This window comes from Peromyscus maniculatus, chromosome 8 (assembly GCF_049852395.1).
Source record: "Peromyscus maniculatus bairdii isolate BWxNUB_F1_BW_parent chromosome 8, HU_Pman_BW_mat_3.1, whole genome shotgun sequence".
Classification (NCBI taxonomy): Eukaryota; Metazoa; Chordata; class Mammalia; order Rodentia; family Cricetidae; genus Peromyscus; species Peromyscus maniculatus.
This window is the reverse complement of record NC_134859.1, coordinates 38,824,703-38,847,106: the sequence shown is the minus strand read 5'-3', so window position 1 is coordinate 38,847,106 and position 22,404 is coordinate 38,824,703. Positions and strand designations below refer to the sequence as shown.

At 46.0% G+C, this 22,404-nt stretch overlaps 1 protein-coding gene across 4 annotated transcripts in view; it reads left to right on the top strand.

Moving 5' to 3' along the window:
- Cdc42se2 (CDC42 small effector 2) overlaps positions 1 to 20,781 on the top strand; it is an 83,486-nt gene extending 62,705 nt beyond the window's left edge. For all 4 annotated transcript variants that reach the window (XM_076578402.1, XM_076578401.1, XM_006984865.4 and 1 more), the window contains 3 exons: positions 12,596 to 12,697; positions 17,765 to 17,879; positions 18,566 to 20,781. In XM_076578402.1, coding sequence (XP_076434517.1) covers positions 12,596 to 12,697; positions 17,765 to 17,863 — 201 coding nt within the window. In that variant the 3' untranslated portion in view covers positions 17,864 to 17,879; positions 18,566 to 20,781. The remainder of the gene's footprint in view (positions 1 to 12,595; positions 12,698 to 17,764; positions 17,880 to 18,565) is intronic.
- The last annotated feature ends 1,623 nt before the right edge of the window (positions 20,782 to 22,404 follow it).

Sequence of the window (22,404 nt, the reverse complement as noted above, 5' to 3'; positions counted from 1 at the left end):
TCTTTTTTTAAATATAATGTTTTCTATTTATTCTTTGACCGTTTAATACATGTAGACAGTGATCTGTCTCGAACCTTTTCCTCTCACCTCCTTTCATCCCTTCATGTCTTTTCTAGGTGGCGGGGGGTGGGGTGGTGGGGTGGCAGGCGCAGACCCACTTAGTGCTGCCTCCTGGATGCTGACTGATCCTGTTGGCTTTATCTTAGGCAGGTAACGACAGGTGCAGGGAATTGATGGGTGCAATGGCCTTGTCATTTACAGAAGATAGTGTTTCTCAGCACTTGCCTCATCCTCCAGCTCTTCCATTCTTTCTGCTCCTTTTTTCTTTCATTTTTAAATTTGTTTTTTGATTTTTTGAAACAGGGTTTCTTTCTGGGTAGCCCTGGCTGTCCTGGACCTAGCTCTGTAGACCAGGCTGGCCTTGAACTCACAGATATCCACCTGCTTCTGCCTCTTGGGTACTGGTATTAAAGGTGTGTGCCATAACTACCTGGCTTCTCTCCTCCTTCTAGGATATTCCTTGAGCCTTGACAGTGGGTGTGGCAGGGCTTGATGTGGATGTCTCATTTAGGGCTGAGCACTCAGTAGTCACAAGTTCTCAACACTTGGACCAGTTATGAATCTAAGCATTAACTGCTGCCCACTGCACAGAAAGGCTTTGGCCAAGACTGAGAGCAGCACTAATCCATCTCCCTCTCCCTCCCTCCACCCCACCCCACCCCCACATGGCCTCATTATGTAGCTCTGACTGGCCTGGAACTTGCTACATAGACCAGGCTGGCCTCAAAGTCCCAGATCTGCCTGCCTTTGCCTCCCAAGTGCTGGGATTAAAGACCTGTGCCACCATGCACAGCCTAGCAACAACCTCCTTAGGGACTCTGACCTTCACTAAGACCCACAGTGTTGATAGTGTTGATAGTTGACTGCCCTTGCTTGACTTGACTTGAATGGATCTAGGGAACCATGGTATGAAAATGTGCAGGTTTAACTTGGGGTTCTCCCATGACACATGCCTTCTCTGTTCCAGTGCTGGATGCTGTGCAGGTCTTTGCTCTGGCAGTTGTAGCTCTGATGCCTGTCTCTGAGATAGCAGTTTTCTCTGAGACCCCTGTTGTCAGTGGATCTAAGAAGAGTTGTGAATTTCAGTCTGACCAGGCTTTTCTTGTGTGGTTTTAGTGGCAATGCCCAAGCTCCTTATAGGGCAACCCAGAAGCAAAGTCGCATTGCCGTACATTTTGTTCCTTTTTCATTTTGTATGTGTATGTGTGTCCTTATTTTGCATGTGTGTAGGGCACATGTGTATATATGCACATATCCAACACTGTGGGTCTTAGTGAAGGTCAGAGTCCCTAAGGAGGTTATTGTTAGGCTGTGCATGGTGGCACAGGTCTTTAATCCCAGCACTTAGAAGGCAAAGGCAGGCAGCTCTGGGACTTTGAGGCCAGCCTGGTCTATGTAGCAAGTTCCAGGCCAGCCAGAGCTACACATATGTGTATGCATGCGTGTGGAGGCCCAAGGTTGATGTCAAGAATTATCCACTGTAATCATCAAGGCAGCATCTATCAGTCAAACCCTGAGCTTACTGACACACAGCTAGTCTCCCTAACTAGCTTGTTCTGGAGAGGTGCCTTGTCTCTGCTTTTGGAGGCTAGAAGTACAGGTGGGCTGCTGTGCACCCCTGACTGTTACAGAGGTGCCGGGGAGCCAGACTCCAGTCTGCACACTTACATGGCAAGCACTTTAACCAATGAGCTAGCTCCTCAGCCCCATGTTGCCATGTTTTAAGAGTGCATATAATAAAGTGAGCGTGCTGTTTGAGCCTAGGCCTTGGAGTTCTAAGAGGGACAATAGAAATGGATTTTTTTCTTTCCAGAAAGACTGTGTGTAACATTTAGCATGCCGGTTATATGATATATATCTATGTGAACTATTCCACAGAAATCCTTAGCCTTCTTTACTTTCTGAGAAAACATGTACAACAGGCTATGGTGAAGAATACTTTGCCGTCAGCTTCAAGCACACACTTGAGAGCATAGTTGCAGTCTTACGTCCTTCTAAATGTCATAGAACTGTGTTTGCTGTTAACGTAGCCAGTGTCAAGACAGCCTTCTCTGAGAGGTACTTGGTCACCTCTTAGTGTTTTCTCAAGTATTTGCTAGAATAAAGTGCCACATGCCAGCTCTCCCACTCCTTTATTACCCTGCTTTCGCACATTCCGTGAGTGCAAAGGGAAGAGCCTTCCCATGCAGGAGAGAAAATAGGAGGCAGGTTTCTGCACTCCTCATCTTAACGCAGGGCAGTGCGCAGCATAACAGAGTCCCAGTTTTTTAGCTGTGGTGCAGCTGCCACGCTGCTGTTAGGTAGCACTAAGTTGTAGATGTTTGTAATTGAGCAGTACACCTTGTAATTCAATTAAACAGTTGAACAGCAGCTTTTAAGGGAGGTGAGTTCTTTGGTTACTGTGCAGTAAGAATACTGGTGACTTCTCAGGTGTTACATTGATTCTTAGGGAACTTCTCCTCCTCAGTGACATGTTACTCCGGTGCCCATAGCTCCTGTAGCAGGCTGGCTAGTTTGGCTGCCCCAGGATCTTCATTAATGGTGATTTACTTTAGTTTTTAACAGTCTAATGGGTAAAATGAAATTCTGTTTTTACTGTCTTCCTTTGTTCCTTATGATTGCTAACGAGGTTAAGCTTTCCCCCACTTTCCCCCCTCCCTTTTCTTCTTTCTTAATTTTATTTTTTTGAGACAGTGTTTCTCTGTGTTCCAGGCTGTCCTGGAACTAGCTATGTAGACCAGGACCTGCCTGCCTCTGCCTCCTGAGTGCTGGGATTAAAGTGTGCCACCACTGCTGGACACCTTCCTTCCTTCCTTCCTTTCTTCCTCCCTCCCTCCCTCCCTCCCTCCCTCCCTCCCTCCCTCCCTCCCTCCCTCCCTTCCTTCTCCCTTCCTCCTTTTTTTTTTTAAAGACAGGGTTTCTCTGTGTAGTTCTGGCTGTCCTGGAACTCACTCTGTAGACCAGGCTGCCCTCAAACTTAAAAACATCCGCCTGGCCGGGCGGTGGTGGCTGCACGCCTTTAATCCCAGCACTCCAGAGGCAGAGCCAGGCGGATCTCGGTGAGTTCGAGGCCAGCCTGGGCTACCAAGTGAGCTCCAGGAAAGGCGCAAAGCTACACAGAGAAACCCTGTCTCGAAAAACCAAGGGGAAAAAAAAAAAAAAACCATCCGCCTGTCTCTGCTTCCCAAGTGTTGGGATCAGAGGCCCACACCACCACCCCCCTGATGCCCAGCCCTTTCTTAATTTTAAAAATGTCCTTACATTATGTGTTTGTTTGGGGGAGCCATGTGTGTGCCATGACACAAGTGGAAGTCGGAGGACAAGTGTAGGAGTCAGTTCTCCCTCTCTACCATGTGGGTCCTGAGCTTCGAACATGGATCTTCAGGCTTGGCAACAAGTGCCTTTACCTCTTAAGCCATCTTGCTAACCTCTTTTTGAAATGGGGTCTCATGTACTCCAGGATAACCTCGATGTTACTATATAGTCACAGATGACCTTGAGCTTTTTGTTGTTGTTGTTTGTTTGTTTGATTGTTTTTTTGAGGCAGGGTCTCTCTATATAGCCCTGGCTGTCCTGGAACTCAATATGTAGACCAGGATGGCCTTGAACTCATAGAGCACTGCCTGCCTCCACAGTGCTGGGATTAAAGGTGTGGGACACCAGGCCAGTGCTGACATGTGTTTTTGATCATCCTGCCTCCACCTCCCAAATGCTAGGATTACAGGTCAGCACCCACACTTAGATCCAGGGTTTCAAGCTAGGCAAGTGCTCTGCCAACTGAGCTACATCTCCAGCATGAAGTTAAGCATATCTTGATGTGTTTATTGATTAGTGTGGTTTTTCTGTATTTCATATTCATAGGCATATTTTTAGTATTCTGAATACAAACTGATGGCTGCATGTGTATACACGCTTGTGGAAGCCAGAGGCTGATGACAGGTGCTTTCCTGAGTCCTTCTCTGTCTACCTCACTGAACTTAGCCCCTGATTTGGTAGTCCCTTGCCTCTGGTATGAGATCTGTCATAATGTATTGTAGGTGTACTACATAAACATCTTTGTTAGCAGCAGCTACTAAAATGTTTGGAATTTCTCATCATGTCCACATGTCATGTGTGATCACACTCAGTCTATTCATTCTGCTTTTCATGAACTAAGCATCATGCTGATGTCATGGTCTCCTTTTTCTATTTTATATTGTCCTGGTGTCTGGGAGGGCAGATCTGTCCTTTTCTTATTTTATGTTTTGGCTAGTCTTATTGAAATTTTCCATACAAATTTCAAAGTTTATCTGTCAGGGTTTCTAAATGACCTATTGAGATTTCAGGTAAATTTGCATTGAAATTATAGAGTCACTAAACTGGATATGTGTCTTCATTTGCAGACTAATTCTTTGAAAGCTTATTTATTTATTTAAAGGCTGGCCTTAAACTCTGGGGCTTTGGATTTCTGACCTGCTGGTCACCTCCCTAAGTGTTGGAGTTATAGTTATGTACCACCAACCTGGTTTTGTATGGTGCTGGGGATCCAACCCAGAGCTTTGTGCATGTTAGGCAAGCACTTGGCCAGCTGAGCAATATTCCTAACCGAAAAGCTTTGTGTGTGTGTTTGTGTCCTCATGCACACACACGTTCGAGTGTACACTTGTGTATGCCAGAGGTTAACACTGGGTGTCCTCCTCAATTCCTCCATTGTCTGTATTTTTTCCCTTGACATAGGGTCTCATTGAATGAATATTAGTGTCTTGTGTTGAATTTCAGTCTTGTGCTGTCTAATTTCAGTATGCATAATACTGGCTCATTTGACCATTAGGTTATGAATCTCAGGGTAATACACAGAGTAGAAATTTCTTGAGATAAACTTCCCCAATTCAGTTCTTCCATTATTTTGTCCATAGCAGATGCAGCATAAAGGCAATGTCTTTGTCATTGTCTACTGCTGTGAAGAGACAATGTGACAGAGGCCGCCTTTTTATGAAGGAGAGTGTGGAATTGTGGGCTTGCTTACAGTTTCATGATGGTCTTGTGATGGGCATGGCACTGGAGCAGTAGGAGAGAGAGAGAGAGAGAGAGAGAGAGAGAGAGAGAGAGAGAGAGAGAGAGAGAGAGAGATTGAGAGAGAGAGAGAGAGAGAGAGAGAGAGAGAGAGAGAGAGAGAGAGAGAGAGAGATTTGCAAGAGACGGGAGGAACGAGAGAGCTAGGCTTAGCATGGACTTCTGAAATCTCCAGATCTCAAAGGCGTGCTCCCCTCCCCACTTCCCCACACACTTCCTCCAGCAAGGCCACACCTCCTAGTCCTTCTCCAGTAGTGCCGCTCCCTGATGACATTCAAATGTGTGAGTCTGCTGGGGCCGTTCTTTTCACACCACCGCAGTCAGTCATTCTGGCTTTTTGAAAGCCTGTGTCTGTAAGCAGAATCCATCTTGCAAAGCTGTGCAGGGCATCTTTCATTGCTAGATTTAGTTTCAAGTGTGGTTAAGTATTATATATTGAACGCTTTCTGTTTATTTTGTTTTTAATAACTTTTGTAGAAATCAATGCATTTAATAGCCTTGTGGCGACCTGTATACTAAATATTAGTAGGATGTAAATAATTTTTAAATTAAATAATATTTAAAAATAATGAAAAATAAAAATAGTAGATTTTGTATTTTCCTCCTTTATCTCACCAAGGTAGGTGTATTCCATGCTGTAGACTTGAGTGCACAGTTCAGAAACAGAGTTTCCTTTGGGGAAGTGTGGAATAAGTCGGGGCTGATGCATAGCTTAGACTGTCTTGGAACCTGGAACCTTCCTGCTTCGTCCTCCAAGCACTGGTACAGGTGTGTGTGCTCACACCTTGGTTATACTGTCTGTTGCCACAAACAATTACCATGGAAAGGAAGTCAGAAAACCCTTTTGATGAATGAGAAGAAAAACAACTGTTGTTTTCAAATAATTAAAAATAAAGTTGGCAAATAAGAGCCAGCCTTATTTTCCTGTGCCCGTCCCCGTTGCCTCACGTCATACCATGGTCCTCTATCTGCAGGCCACGTGAAGAGCTCATGTTAACTGGCAGCTTTTATGAGTAAACATTGCTCAAAAGACCTTATTGTTTATAAGTCATCTGACCACATCTGAGAGATTGTGTGGTTATTTAGAAAAACACAGTCTGCAGTTACAAGTTCTGTTGTGTGATGCCTTTCTTTGTCGTGATTAAACGGCCAAAGTGAAGTTGCTTCTCTAACACCAGTAGTATGGAATTAACTTTTTTTTTAACGTTTGAATTTTATGAACCTGCAAGAATGGGGGATTAGGCCTTTGAGGTTATGGTGGTGGGGTTTTGGATCTCAAGTGACTTTAAGTAAAAAAAACTTCTGTTTAATTCTTTTTAAGTCAGTAAGAGGGCCAGGCAGTGGTGGCGCACACCCTTACTCCCAGCACTCGGGAGGCAGAGGTAGGAGAATCTCTGTGAGTTTGAGGCTAGCCTGATCTACAAAGCAAGTTCCGGGGCAACCAGCGCTGTTACACAGAGTAAACAAACAAACAAACAAACAAAATTAGTAACAGGCTGATAAAGTTTAGAATAAAATTTTTATGGCCAGCATTTTCTGTAACTCAGGATTGTTAGAGTTTAATTGTCCAGAATTAATAATACATTGATTTGGTTAAGAGTACTGGATATTCTTCCAGAGGACCTGAGTTCAGTTTCTACCACCCAAGTTGGGCAATGACCTGTAACTCTAGTTCCAAGAGATCTCACATCCTCTTCTATCCTTTGGATACCTGTGTACACACGTTTTAAATACATGTGTACACACACATACATAATTAAAAAAAACATTTTTAATGAATCTTTTCATCTGTAATACTAGCACATAGTAAGAACATTCTCCTGCTCCCAGTGGTAAGGTGGGAGTAGGGAGAGGCCCCACAGGTCCAAGGCCAGCCTGGTTTATTCAGTTAGTAATTAGTTCTTAAATAAAATATGCACAACAAATTCCTAGCTCTAGATGAATGAGAATAAAAACAACTGTTGTTTTCAAATAATTAAAGAGAGCCCTATCTCTCTTCACAGGAAAGAGGACAGATTGGATGTTTCCATTAAGAGAGGAGAGACTTCATCATGATCATCTTTTACAAGGAAAACCTGACAATAGGGAAAGATTTTCTGTGCTGTCAGGCTCTAGAGATGGGAGGGAGGGTGGAGCTGACAGCATCCAGGGCTGAGTATAAATGTCCTAACTACAAAGCCAGGAGTATTGAGGAGGCTGAGGCAGGAGGATTGCAAATTCCAGGCCAGCCAGAGCCACACAGAAGGAACCCCTCCCCCTCCCCCTCCCCCAAATCAACCACCAATCACTAAACACACAGTATTTTTCAGGCATGAAGAGAATTTTTTTTTTTTTAAAGGAACAGCACACTATTCAAGGGCATAGTATTAAAAATTCAAGACAAACACGGATGCAGTTGTCAGCAGCCAGGGGAATTCCAGAGTTGGGCCTCAGCAAAGCCAAACAGGAAGCTTGAGAGGGCGCTCTCAGCCCCACTGTGTGGACTTGAGTGGGGTCCCTGTGTCCCCTGGAACACTTCGCTCTTACAGAGCACTTCATTAGCAGCCAGCCAGCCAAATAATCCCTGCCGTACTTAAAATGCTTTTCATTCTGCGGAAGGTCGGGGGTTAGAGGCACACATGTGAACACTTGTGCTAGAGTAGAGGTGATTAGGAAAGTCTCTTTCCATGGAATTTCTGCATCATTACATCATAGTTAGAGCGTCAGTGAGGGAGTAATTTGGAGTAAACAGAAGGTCTTGCCACCATGTGAGCCTTGCTTTCATGAGCTCTGTACAACTATAAAAACGTATTTCTTTATCCACTCTGTGCAACTTGAACTGTATTGGTGGGACAGTGGGGAAAGTCAGCCGACTGATACGACGACAGTCAGGAATTCAGATTTATTTTGGTTTGTTGCAGTATAACCTGTCTCAGAGTTTGTGATTAAGAAGGAGCAGCTTGGTATGGTCTGTAACAGTCACTACTCCCAGAGTAACTCACTGTGAGGGAAAGACGCTGAGGGGTCCTTTTCCATGAACTACAGGACAACGCCCACAGACGTGACGACGTAGATCAGTGGCGACAGGGAGAAGGGCCTGTTAAGAGGATGGCTGTGCTACCGTGTGGACTCTGGGGGGCTCAGAGATGAGAAGGTTGTTCCTCCACCCTTCCCTTTTTTTTTTCATCTCCTCCTCCACCATCACGTCTGAGGACTGTGTGGGGACAGTCTTGTACCTTGTGAAGAAGTGGGCTGGAGGCTGCCCACCTCGGCTTTTCTGGGTGAGAGTGGTCCTTGGGAATGTGTGTGCCACCCTCCCCAGGACTGTCCTTCCCCAGCCCGTAGTCACTTGGGAGGAAGTGACTTGGTGTGGGTGTGGGCCATGTCTAACCCCTTCCTGCATTGCAAGTTATTGGGAGGCCAGGGGGGGCTTCAGGCCAGGATGGCAGAACTAGGGCTGCCTGGAAGGAGTGACTCGAGAATGCCAGGTCTCGGTCTAGCTGGTCGCTCACAGAAGCAGTTGCTCCTACAAGTGGGGCTCCTGGGAAACTTGGGAGATGCCCCAGTCCTACAGGTCCACTGCACCAGGGGACACAGCTGCTGTCCTCCTCTCCTGTGACTGTGTTTGCTGGGAACCTAGGGGCCTCTGTCTGCCCTAGGTGGTATTACTAGGGGCAGAAACTCTAATAATTTGTTTCACTGAAGATGCTGGGAAATTGACCATGTTTTGGAGTGCATACAGATGGGTGAACCGGAACGAACAGCTTCTGAAGGCAAACTTAATGGTTATTAGCAAACAGAAAAGGGGAACGAGGCTACTGCCATATCCTCTTTTGCTTTGGATCTTAAGGCTTTTTTACAGAATTAGGCTTTATTGACCCAAACAGTAACAGTGGGGAGGGAAGTTAGATGAGTGTGGTGGGCCGAGCGGAGACAGAGGGTCTGGCCACTCTCTTTGTATTCTGTTACTTCTTAATCTAAATCTCAAGTACAGGCCTGGAGGTTAAATTTAGAGAAATGAAGCACAAATGACCTGGGTGTCGTGACCCACACTTTTAATCCAAGCATTTGAGAGGCAGAGGCAGGGGGATCTCTGAGTTCAGGGCCCTGTTTAATTTCTTCCCTGACTACATAGGGAGTTCCAGGATAGCCAGGACTACATAGTGAGCCCTGTCTCAAACAGTACAGAAGACGACACAGGTCAGAGTGTGGACCCACCGTGTTAGAGGCCGGTGCTACAAGTGCCTAAACACAGAGGCTTAAACACGTGTCAGTGACATCTAAGTGAGGTCTTGAAAAACCATTGTAAGGGCCAGGGAGAAAGATGGCTTCGTGAGTCAAGGTACTTGCCATACAGGCCCAGTGACCCAAGTTCAATCCCCAGAACTCATATAGAGGTAGAGGAGAGAACAGACTCCACAGGTGTGCCCGGGCACAGGCCTCCCCCAATAATAGTGACAAGGATCATTACTCTACTGTTGCTGCTACTCAAAGCAACAAAACTCTGATCCGGAACTGCAGTTGGTAGGTCAAGTGGCCTCCACTTGTTAAGTGAAACTCAGACCTCGGAGCGCTTGCTGTTTGTTTGGAGGAGCACCTTAGGTTTGGAAGTTAATTGTTTTATGTGTGTGGGGTTTTGTCTACATGTGTGAATTGCACCTTGTGTGTGTGCAGGTTCCTGAGGAGGCCAGAAGAGGGTGTTGGAGCCCCCTGAAACTGGAATTACAGACAGGTGTGAGTTGTCATGTGGGTGCTGGGAATAGAACCCAGGTCCTCTGCAAAAGCAGCCAGTGCTTTTAACCACTGAGCCATCTCTCCAGCCTCATTATCTGTGTTTGGATTCCCAGCACCCACATAAAAAGGCATGCATATCTGTAAACCCAGGGGAAAGAATGGAGAAGATCCTTGAAGCTTGCAGACCAGCCAACTTAGCCAGTCAGGGAGCTCCAGGTCCAGTGAGAGACCGTCTCAAAAATGAAGTTACACTGGACTTGGTGGTACACGCCTTTAATCCCAATGCTCAGGAGGCCAGCCTGGTCTAGGGAGTGAGTTCCAGGACAGCCAGTCTATGTTATGTAAAGAGACCCTGTCTCCAAAAACCAAAAATCTAAGAGAGAGTGAGAGGGAGTTAATGGGTGATGTCTATAAATTACGTTTATATACTTAGGAAATTGTCAAAGAATAAAATAGAACAACAACAAAAAAAAGTCTAAAAGAAAACCTCCCACCTCCATGCTCATGTAAACATCTCTAAATTCAGTGGTGTGCCGGGCAGTGGTGGTGCACACCTTTAATCCCAGCACTCGGGAGGCAGAGAGGATGGCGGATCTCTGTGAGTTCGAGGACAGCCTGGTCTACAAGAGTTCCAGGACAGCCTGGGCTACACAGAGAAACCCTATCTTGAACACACCCCCCCAAAAAAAAAATTCAGTGGGTCATTAATTAAAGGACTTGAAAATAAGAGTGAGAGAGGCTTTTGGGGGGAAGGGGTGCAGTGTGGGGCACTGAGATGGCAATTGGAGGGAGTGCAATAAAAATGTACCACACACACATATAGGACCCTCAAAGAAGAAATTTTGAAAACATTTTTTAAAAACTTAAAGCTAAGAAGACTGTGTCAGCCTCTGGCCTTTCACGTGGGGCGCAGGTTGATGGGACCCACGTAGCGCATGTGTGTGTTTTAGTGTCCTAGTTGTGTGCATTCTGCTGAAGAAGTGAGTCAGAGCTGCCTGTGAGTTTGAAGCGCTTACACTCCAGCCTTCAAAAGTCAACTCCTGAGAGTTATTTTCCTCTAAAATGTTACGAAGAGACCGTGTAAATAGTGGATGAAAAACTCTGAGGTCTGCCTCTCCTCTCTTCTCTCTTCTCCCTCTCCCTCCTCTCTCTCTCTCTCTCTCTCTCTCTCTCTCTCTCTCTCTCTCTCTCTCTCTCTCTCTCTCACACACACACACACACACACACACACACACACACACAGAGCAAGCAGAGCAAGCAGTCGAGCATGCACGCATTCATAGATGCTCTGGGAACAGCAAGAAGGTTCAGAATCACTGTCGTCACAGAGTTACTAGGAATAAACCTATCCAACTCAGAGAAGGCACATGCCGTCTCTGCATACCGGGGAGTCAGATATTTCCAAAGAAAAGTACCCAGCTGCTTTTAGGCTTATTCTGCATCAATAAAATCAAGACTGTTTGTTCAGTTTGCTGCAGATTTCGGAGCAGTGTGCTATCACAAGGAAAGCCTACTGTGAGCAGGCTGCTGTGAGGACAGTGATCCAACTGCATGGTAGCTGCTCTTGGTGTCTGTCATATCCAAGGGGTCTGTGCAGACCTCAGATGAGTAGGGAAGGGCAGTCCTGATGCGGGGTGGGTGTACTGGTGGGAAACGGGGTGTCGGCTTGGCTGCTCTCTGGGAAACCGTCTGGCACTCCAGCCTAAAGCGGTGCACTGTAATCTCAGCACTCAGGAGGCTGAGGTAGGACCACGGTGAGTTCTAGACAAGCCCGACTATATGGATGACACCCTGTCACAAAACTAAAGTGTGATTGTCAAAAATTAGGAAGTGAACCCCACCCTTGGAGCGTTTGGACAGGGCGTCAGTCACAATGCAGCGAACAGACCATACTAACTCTTGCTCCTCCCCCGCAGGCCAGCTGAATAAAAGATTCATTCCAGGCTGCAAGGTGGTTGGATACAACCCAAGTATGAGATCAGAAAAAAAATATAATCAACCTGTTATCAAGCGCTAGAAAGTTGTATTTAAAATCAAGAGCACTGTGGTCAAATCATACATGTTCTTGGCTAATGATGAGGGTAATTTTACATTTGTCTTCTAAGTTATTTTTGACATAAACATACATATTAATGGTGTTATAGTGCTCAGTGTTTATGTGTATAATGTTTCAGACATATAAAATGTTTCCTCAGACATCTATTATTTCAACTAGTCAGGGCAGTGAATGCCTTTAATCTCAGCATCTGGGAGAGAGGAGGAGGATGGTCCGGAGTTGAAGGTCCACCTGGGCCACATGAGACTATGTCTTTAAGAAAAAAAGGTATTATTTCTTTAGTTTGTTTTTGAAAAGGTCTCATAATGTAGCCCAGGCTAGCCTCAAACCCAAGGTCCCTTTGCCCCCCAGCCACCTCAGTGCTGGGGTTGCGGGTCTGTGTCACCAGCTAGCTTATTACTTCCTGCTCTATGCTAAACGTTTGCAGATGCTCCTTCAGATAAAGCTGTAATGTGTGGCTGCATACATCACAGCATCGTGGGGGTCAAAGGGCAGCCTTTAGGAGTTAGTTCGCTTTCCACCATGGAGTCTGAGCATGGGTTTTGGGATGTGCATGGCAAGCTTTTTTACTGGTTAAGCTATCTTGACTACTCATCCTCTAGATTTTTGATGTTTCATTGTTTCAAAGGGAAATTAAAAGTATGACAATTGGATTTTCAAACTGTTGTGGGAGAATAAGACCATTTTCTCAACACATTATTTCTCATGTTTTAGAAAAGGCGACGACGGATTGACCGAAGTATGATTGGAGAGCCAACCAACTTTGTGCACACAGCTCATGTGGGATCCGGAGACCTGTTCAGTGGGATGAACTCAGTAAGTGTGTGGGTGGATACAGCCCAGAGGAACCTTCTTGACAGACTCAATCCTTTAAAATGATTTTTTTTTAAATACTTGTTGTATGTGTCCCTTTTAATAACATCATGCTAAGTGAGTTCTAAACTAGATTGTGCCAGTCACAGGTTGAAAAAAAAAACATTGTGTCTGCACAGACGTTTCCTGTCATCACTCCCTAAGCGATATCATCTAGCAGTTATTTGTACGTTATTGGCACTGTATTAATATGCTGCAAATACAATACAGATTATTAAATGTTCGTGGGAAATGTGATGGGTTACATGCACAAGTCAGACCACTTCATGTAGGAACAGTCACACTCGGTGTGAACATAAATCTTAGATTTGGATTTGGAATGGGTTAGTTAATGATTGATTCTTAGGTTCCCAACATGGGACTCGCAGGTGAGCTTTTTGTTTGTTTGTTTGTTTGTTTTACGAGACAGGGTTCCTTTGTGTAGCTTTGGAGCCTGTCTTGGAACTCGAGCTCTATAGACCAGGCTGGCCTCGAACTCACAAAGATCCGCTTGCCTCTGCCTCCCAAGTGCTGGGATTAAAGGTGTGCACCACCACCACCTGGGGCAGGTGAGCTTTGAAATCAGTGTTTAAGCCAGGCCTTTAATCCCAGTGCTCAGGAGGAGGATTTCTAAGTTGGAGGCCAACCTGGTTGACATGGTGAATTCTAGGACAGCCAGGGCTGCATAGAGACCCTGTCTCAAAAAAACCAAATAAACAGATACTAATTAATACTTACCCTCTTGTTGTGAGCTGCTTTTCATATACTCTTTTGAAGATTTAGTTATTATGTATTTATATGCATATGTCATATGTATGCAGAGGCCAGTAGGAGGGAGTGGGGTCCCCTAGAGCTGGAGTTACAGGAGGTGGTGAACTACCTGACGTGGTTGGGTGTTGGGAACAGAACTTGGGTCCTCTGCAAGGACTACATCACTCTTAACCACTGAGCCATCTCTCCAGCCCTATCTGCTTCATAAAATGTCAGTGTTTCCCTAAAGGAAGATGTTAAAATGCTGGAGATGTTGGCTGCTGTGGTTAGGCTCTTTCCTGCTAAGCGGGTAATTGGGGTTTGCACACATCCCTTTAGGGCAGGGCAGCAGATATTAAGCACTTGGTTATAAAGGATCTGAAATGAAGGAGAGTCTGCTGTCTTTTATTATACAGAGAGATTTAATACATGTCAGAGTAGACCTCAGGTTCACTCATCTGGACTCTTCTATTCTGTGTGTTCATCTAAGGAAACCAAAAGAGGACACTTCCAGAGCCAGCCTCCTTTTGTTCCTCAGAAAGCCCAATGCCTAGTGGTCCCAGGTGTCACTGGCCTGACACTGTTGTAGAAGCAGAATTAGATGTTGCTGTCTTTCTTAGGGTTTCTGTTACTGTGAGGAGACGCCATGGCCATGACAGCACTTCTGAAGGAAACCACTTAATTGGGGCTCACTTACAGTTCAGAGGTTCAGTCCATCACCATCATGGCGGGAAGCATGGTAGCAGGCAGACATGGTGCTGGAGAGGGAGCTGAGAGTTCTACATCTGGATCTGCAGGCGGCAGGAAGAGAAACTGAGACAGCACTGGCCAGGCCTGAGCATCTGGGACCTCAGAGCCCACCCCTGTGACACACTTCCAAACAGTGCCACTCACTGTGGGCCTGTGAGGCCATTTTCTTTCAGTCTACCACAGTTGTGTTCAGATTTCCCAGCCAGGATCAACAGAGCTGGGCAGAGTGGGTAATGAGTGTCGGGGACACGTAGACCTGCTTGTCCCCTCAGTGACTGGAAAGCAAGGGAGCCGTTTCTCACTCTTGTTTTCAGTCTGTAGGAGGACTTGTGTGTTTGGCCACCTTGTTGAGTGTCATAATTTCCAGAGAGGAGCAGCTGCCCTGTTGGCTGGACAGCGGGGTAAAAACAGCCAAGGGGCTGTGAGCCCTCTCTGGTTGGTGTGGTTGTCACAGGCTGGGCATAGAACAGGTGTTGCACAGTTATCATATATTCGGTAGTCTCTTTCTCATCAATAAATATCTTCACTTCAGATTTTATCTCTTTTGAGACAGATTCTAAAGGTGGAGGCCAAGCTGGTCTTGAACTTGGGCTACTGCCTCGGGCTGGTGGATGCTGGCACATTACTTAGCTACCTCTTAAGACTAACTAGCTTAGGGCTAGAGAGATGACTCAGTGGTTAAGAGCACTGGCTGTTCTTCCAGTAGGTCCTGAGTTCAATTTCCAGCAACTATGTGGTGGCTCACAACCATCGGCAATGTGTTTTCCTGTGTATAAATAGTGACAATAAGACAGAACCATGAGTAGAATTGCTGTTTATCCAGAGAGACATTCCCACCCCATCTGTGTTCTGAGACTAGAGCAGCTGTCCTTAGGACCGGGCTCCTGTGTAAAGGTGCCTGCCTGGCCTTCCCAAGGCTGCTTTGTTGACTTACTTTAAATATGTATATTTATATATTTAATTTTTTTTTATTTTGTGTGCATTGGTGTTTTACTTGCATGTATGTCTGTGTGAGGGTGTCGGAACCCCTGGAACGGGAGTTAGACAGGTATGAGCTGCCATGTGGGTGCTGGGAATTGAACCTGGGTCCTCTGGAAGAGCAGTCAGTGCTTTTAACCCCTGAGCCATCCCCCCAGCTCTAACTTACTTAACTTTTGGTGTGTTGGTGCCGTGTTTACAGGCATGGACTGCCACACCTGCAAGCTTACTTTTAAATTTCAACTTCTTGCCAGAAAGAACTCTGTGAGCCTTTAGTAGTTTTAGAACCCTGTAGACCTGCAGTCATGTGACTGTGCTCAGCACTGATAGGTCACTTATAGAAAATCCTGACCCTTCGGTTTGACACTGCAGAATTGTTTTGCTTGAAGAAACACACCTGTTTCTTCTTAGACTTGTGTGGCATTATGCGTTCACACGTCTTGAGCAGGTGGACCTGGAGCGTCTGCAGAGCGGTTTGCGTGCGGCTGTGGACTGGTATGGGGCTGAGGTCACAGGGCACCACAAAGGGGCATGCAGGGGTCATGCCCAGTGCCATAAACACAGGTGCAGGAGGCAGTGAGAGTACACAGCAGGTGACAACTAGTATTCAGTAGGTTGACCCACCTGGCAAAGCCGTGGAGTCACTGACTGTAGACAACTGGTTGTTTCTGTCTGTAATTTTCCTCATGTGCCACCTCATTTCTTCCCTAGTAACAGCTATGGGCATTCTTCCCACTGCTGTGTGTTTAGTCTCGTGAAAATAGTCCATCTTTGGACACACATACAGCTGTAGACGATCAGGAAGATGATTTCTGCTCAAGCCGTATAATTCTGATAATACTAGAATATTTTTCATAACTGACACAGGAAAGTAACAGTATTCTCAGGCACAAAGGTGGCTAACTTAGACTTTGGAACAAATTCAAAACAGGTTGCCCCTGCAGAGAATGCACAAACGTAAGTTCCAGGTATTTATTCCTGAAGCAACTTTGTAAGACATAACCCCCTGCAATAATTCTCTTTCTGCACCTACCCTACCATTCAAGGTCCAGCTGACTGTTACTGTTAAGTCCTGAATTTCAGTGTCACTTTCTGTCTGGGAAAGAGCTACATGCATGGCCAAATGTTCCTCACTGGCCGGTCAATGTGACCCCCCCTAGCCTGAGAGAAACTGTGTGACTTATCATGTGTTATGAGAGTGGGTTGGACCTGCAGATGTAACATGTAATTGTCCAGAGTTTGGCTGTGGATGAGTGAGTGTGGTATGCTGAAAAGGAGATGTAGTTGAATGTGCAGAAGGAGAAGTGTGAGAGTAAAGAGTGAGTGAATGATGCAGTAGTGTGTGAAGGAATGTAACAGAGAGAAGAAAGGTGTACAGAAGAGAGATAGGGAGCAATATAAAAAAGAGATGTAACTATATATGGCTGTGAAGGAGAAAGATATATGTATGTAAAGAGATGTAGCTGTGTGGAGACAGATTTTCAGAGGATTTTTTAAGATGAAGTAAAAAAGAAAGTTACTTATTTACCTCCCAGATAGACAGAAAAAGTCTAGCCCTTGCCACCTCCGTAGATTTTTTTGCATACCCTGGTGCTACCTGGAGCTGGCCCCCCGGTTAGCAATGCACAGGCTGTATATCTGTACCTAAAGCAGCCGTCAGTTGTGAATACAGGTATTCAGTGGTAGTGTGTACAGTGCCATTGGGGTAAATGTTCCACAAAAGGCAGTGTCCAGAGCGATGCAAGTGTGTCCCTAAGCACCCATATGTTCTCTTCTAGCATATTTAAACCTGTTACTCCAGAAATAACTTAGGCAAGCCTCACTATTACTTTCTTTAAACGTAAAATATTGACTTAGGATCACCAGCAAAAAAGGCCCATGCTTCCTTTATGTCCCAGTAAGTGCTTAGTAGCACTCAGTAATAGACTTATGAACATGGTCCAGGATCCCCTGTCTTTCCCCCAAGTCTCGGCTCTGGGAAGTGACCCTTCACAGGCCCCACCAGTGGGGCTGAGTCATCACCTCCAAACTCCCTGCTTGGGTTCCTCCCTCCAGCACTGTAGCCTGACTGTCTCTCTGCTTCCAAATGTTTCTAATTTACAGGAGCTTGGTTGAAATGACGATGACAAGCTCAAAGATGGTTTGTGCATTTGCACCAACATCTTGTGACAGTCCATCAGAATGTGACTTTAGAAAGTGAACATGGCCTAGAGTGTGTCCTTGGAATCTCAGCCACCTTCATCAGTCTACTACGATTGTGCATTAGAACGAGGTGACACATTCGGGAGGCTGAGGCAGTATGACCACAAGGTCAAGGCCAGCTTGGGCTACATGAGGCCGTGCCTAGGGGAAAACAAACACGGAAACAAAAAAACCAAGCACCAACACACTGTGCAGCACTGGCCTCACCAGGGCACCGCAGCCAGGAACAGTTAAGGTGTTTAAGAATGAGTTTGTGCTCTCCCTGCACACATGTCCTGAAGACGGTGGGGAGATCACTCTGCTGAACCGCCTGGTCCTGCTGAGCCTCTGTTCTGTCCCTGTCTGTTTTAGGTCAGCTCCATTCAGAACCAAATGCAGTCCAAGGGAGGCTATGGAGGCGGCATGCCTGCCAGCATGCAGATGCAGCTCGTGGACACAAAGGCAGGATAGCCCTGGTCCATCACCTGTGAGTACCTCAGAGCTGGGGGAGCCTTAGTTAAGTCTTGAGATTTAAAAAAATGCTTAGTCAGATGGTCTTTCTTTGTGGCCTGGGTGCATGCTTCACTTTAGGCTTAAATGTCAAGCTGTCTCCTCATCTGCAGACGCTGAGGGACAGGCAGCATCTGGGTGGTAGGGAGGAGGTTTCAGCCTGTGGGTTCTCTGACAGGATGCACATGTTCTCATAAGTAGAAGTGACGCACTGTGTGTGTCAGCCTCATGAGTAGTGAGGTGGTTTATACATATTTCATGATAAACTTTTCAGATGAAAAATGAAAATACTACTGAAGAGAAGGACTTACCTTGGAAGGCAAAAATAATTTTAAATTTTGGCCAGGTTGCACACGCCTTTAATCCCAGTGTTTAGGAGCCAGAGGTGGGAGGATTTCTGTGAGTTCAAGGCCAGCATAGTGAGTTCCAGGATAGCCAGGGCTATGTAGAGAGACTGTGTATAAAAGGTGGCGCACGCCTTTAATCCCAGCACTTGGGAGGCAGAGGCAGGCAGATCTCTGTGAGTTCGAGGCCAGCCTGGTCTACAGAGTGAGTTCCAGGAAAGGCACAAAGCTACACAGAGAAACCCTGTCTTGAAAAACAAAAAACAAAACAAAAAAAATCCAAAAAGTAATCATTTGAATTTTTCTTTTGGTTTTGTAGGTCAGAATTTTTGTCTTTTCTCTGTCCACAGTTCTATAATATTTTTGTCTTGTGATTGGATTTCTTTTATTTTAATTATAAAAAAGAAGTGTGGCGGCAACCTGTTCACCCCTGTGATCTCCAGCAAGACGTTCCTGCTCCGAAGAAGGCAGCGTCAGTCCGACCTGCCTTGCCGTCAGTGGCATGCATGCCTGGGACTCTGATGAGAGTTCTTTGGATCGTAGCTGAATTTTCAATGTTTAATCGACATGGATTGGATCTTAGCATGGTCTTTTGTGACTGCTAGCACTGTTTTGTAATTTTTTCCTTTTAAACCTTTCATTGCGCCTCCAGCCCCTCTGCCTTATGATTTTGCTGGTGAGCAGAGACCTGTCGTCACTGCCACCGTGGATGTATATTTTGAAGGTGTGAGACCCACAAGCACAATAGTCCTTTGCATCTGTTGGAAACTTGAGCTCGTGTCTGCAAACTCAAGGTGCTGCTCAGAGGGGACCCCCTTGGGATGCCAGACACTGGCGGCCTGAGCTGCTGCGGCCTGAGGATGCTGCTCTCCTGGAGGATGCTCTTTACAGATAATCAAAGTCGGGGTCTGGTCTGATTAGAGCAGTGACAGAAAGCCTGTGTTCCAGGGGCAGTCGCGTGGCTGTAAATGTTCAGGGTATTTATTTTGAGAGTAAGGACCTGTGATTGTGAGCAGATAGTTCCGTATCTACGTGTCGTGGTGAAGCCCATCCAGCTTCTCGGCATCTTCATCCTGTTAGCTCTTCACTCTGTGTACTGTCTCTGTTTTCTGTTTAAACTCAGCCTCTGCTACCAGCTTTGACCGCAGAGCCCTTGGCCTTCTGGTGTTCCACTGCTACGGAGGCCATGGCAGCTTCCAACAGCACCTGCTGCCTGCCCGGCTGATTCCCTGACAGCGAAGACTTTGTGTGGTTAGCGAGAGGCCTTTGCTCAGGGCCCGTTCTGTTCCTCTTCCCAGCTGGGCCCTGTGGTCCACGTCACTGTCTAACTGCCTGTGATTGCTTAGCATTCGTGCAGAGGATGAGCATGACTGAAATCAGTGCCGGAGGCAGTTAGGTCCTTGTCTAGAGAAACTGTGATCATTTCTGCCTTCTGCCTCCATCTGTCCCTGTCCAGCACTGCTCCTGTCCTGAGATGCTGACTGGAGAGCCAGTAGGCCAATGCAGGCAAAGCTGAAAGCATTTCTCCTCCATTTCTTCTGAACTTAATTTACCAGTAGGGTGGAACACTGGATGACCTGATCCTTTGACTTTGCAATTCTTCCCGTTCATAGGTGTCAATCCCGAGCACAGAGTCTGTCAAGGAGAAACGTTGAATTCACCATTGTCTTTAATTCACCATGTGGACACTGCACTCTTGAGTTTTTCATTCCACTTAGCCAGGGTGAGGTTCCTGCCAGGGCACTGCTGTGTGCAAACTTTCTGTATGACAGACAGGGATTTCTTGGCATCTTCAGCACTGATGGATGGGACAGCACAGGGAGCCATTGTCCCTCCCCCATCACTCTGCTGCTCCAAGGCCAGTCCTTAATAAGCCAAAGGAGCCTGTGATGGTCCTGCAGCTGCCTCGGACCTCTTCTCAGCACAGTGAGACACTGTACACAGTGCACCGGCCTGGTGCCCTGGAAGGTTCCAGTGAAGTCAAGAAAAAATGTACAGAGTAACTAACCTTGTACATGATAGTCTTTATGGAGGCTGAAGGATGCTGGCAGGGAGGCAGGGAGGCAAACTTCCCACCTCCCTACATGGGATTGTAAACCTTGGGAACTCGTTTGTTCCTTCATAGTAACACATCTCATTTTTAAATTGGAGCTAATAGGATTTTGTACCCAGAATTTATTATATTGTTAATACTTTTCTGAAACACACGGTAACAACTAGTCAGAAAGAGAAACAGCAGGTTGTACCACATGGATTCTGGTAGCAACGTGTGCTGGGCGCAGCTTCTCCAGTGGGCCTGGGAAGCTTTGCCCATTAGCTTCCCTGTGGTTAAATAGAGCTGTTGGTGTAGAGCGACTTGCCTTGATCTGTTCAGTGACTTCTGCTTGGCACCGGAAGAGAAGACGGACGTATTTTTATAATATAAGCATACTTTTTTTGTACATTGTGTTCATTCTTGAATAAAGTGAGCTCACTGTTGGCTTGTAGATATTAAAAAGAAAGTATTGATTTTGATTCAATAAATGTTTTCTTTTAGTTCCTCGTTTGGATTTTTCCTTTTAATTAAATTTTATTCAACAGAACTTAAATAGAGAGAACCTTCTAGTATTATTCCCTCTCCATTGACAGCCCGTGGGTGCAGACAAATCATCTTTTTTCCTCTAAAGGGGTTTTTGTTTTGTTGAATAATAATAAATGTAAGCTGGGCAAGGCTACATATTCTTCCAGTCTGAGAGGCTGTAGCAGGAGGATTGTGTGTTCATGCCTCATGCCTTCAAGACTCTGTTCCAAAGAGAGTTCAAAGTCTGTAATTGTAATCTCTAATCTTTTGTAATTTTTTTAAGGTGGGTCTCACTGTGTAGTTTTTGCTGGCCTGGAACTTACTGTGTAGACCAGCTTAGCCTCAAACTTGTAGGCCAACTAATCCTCCTGCCTCAGCCTCTGAGTGACAATAAGTTGCTTATTTCCAACCAGAACATGTCAGAGGACAGATGTTACCTGGACTTGTGGATGAGCTCAGGTCTTCAGGCTTGACAGCAAGCACCTTGGCCACCTCAGCCCTGACATGTGTCCAGCAACAGTGTCTCCTCAGGCCCGTCAAAGCATCATCCTGTTGGAATGGAATCACATTCGACTGATTACTCCCTATGGGACTCTTGACTTCATGGCTTCGGGAAAGGTGATGGTGAATCTGGTGGGTTGGAACTAGCCAGATGGCTAAATGCCCTGTGATACGGAGGACAGGCCCCCAGTGTCATTTTAACCTCTGATGTAGAAGAGTCAATATCAGACTCACCACCCCGGGGCCCTGCAGGAGCCAAGGGCGGGTGGGTCACTTGGGTTTACAGCTGCCACACAGAGTCCTATAAATAAAAAAGTCAGAAGATGTTTTAAGAAATATTTGCCAACAAGCTTTGATAACTTGTTCTCTATGTCCAAAGACACTGAAAGAAAGTTGACTTCAGATGAAGTTCTTTTCAGTGTCGAGATGGCTCAGTGGGTAAAGCTTGTGTCCTGAGTGTGAATCCTGGGACCCAGATAGACATGAGAGCAAATTCCTGCAGGTTGTCCTCTGACCTCCACATACACGCCATTTTATGCCCACCTTTCCCCGACAAGTCTGATTTTAAAAAGTCAAACCAGGACAAAATCCAGTTCCAGCCCTCTAGCAAGTGACCTGAAGTGATGTGTAAGAATGGTTCACAGGGCTGAGAGATGCTCGGGGGTAAAGAGCGCTGGCTGTGCTTGTGAGAGACCTCGGTTTGGTTCCCAGCACCCACATGGTGGCTCACAGCTGTCTGCAGCTGCAGTTGGGGGGGGGGATTCAATGCCATCTTCTGACCTCCTTGGCACCTACACACATGTGCATGTAGTTACACATACACACACACACACACACTCACACACACACGAGAGCAAGATTGCCTAGTATGGAAGTATGTATCAACAAAATTAGATAAATGTTGGGGGGGTATGATAAAGCTGGGGTTGTTGGTGCACACCTTTAATCCCAGCACCCAGGAAGCAGAGGCAAGATCTCTTGTGCGTTCAAGGTCATCCTGGTCTACATAGTGAGACCCTGTATCAGAGGGTCAAGAGGGAACATTAAGAGAAATAAAGGGGGAGCTGGAGAGATGGCTCAGAGGTTAAGAGCACTGA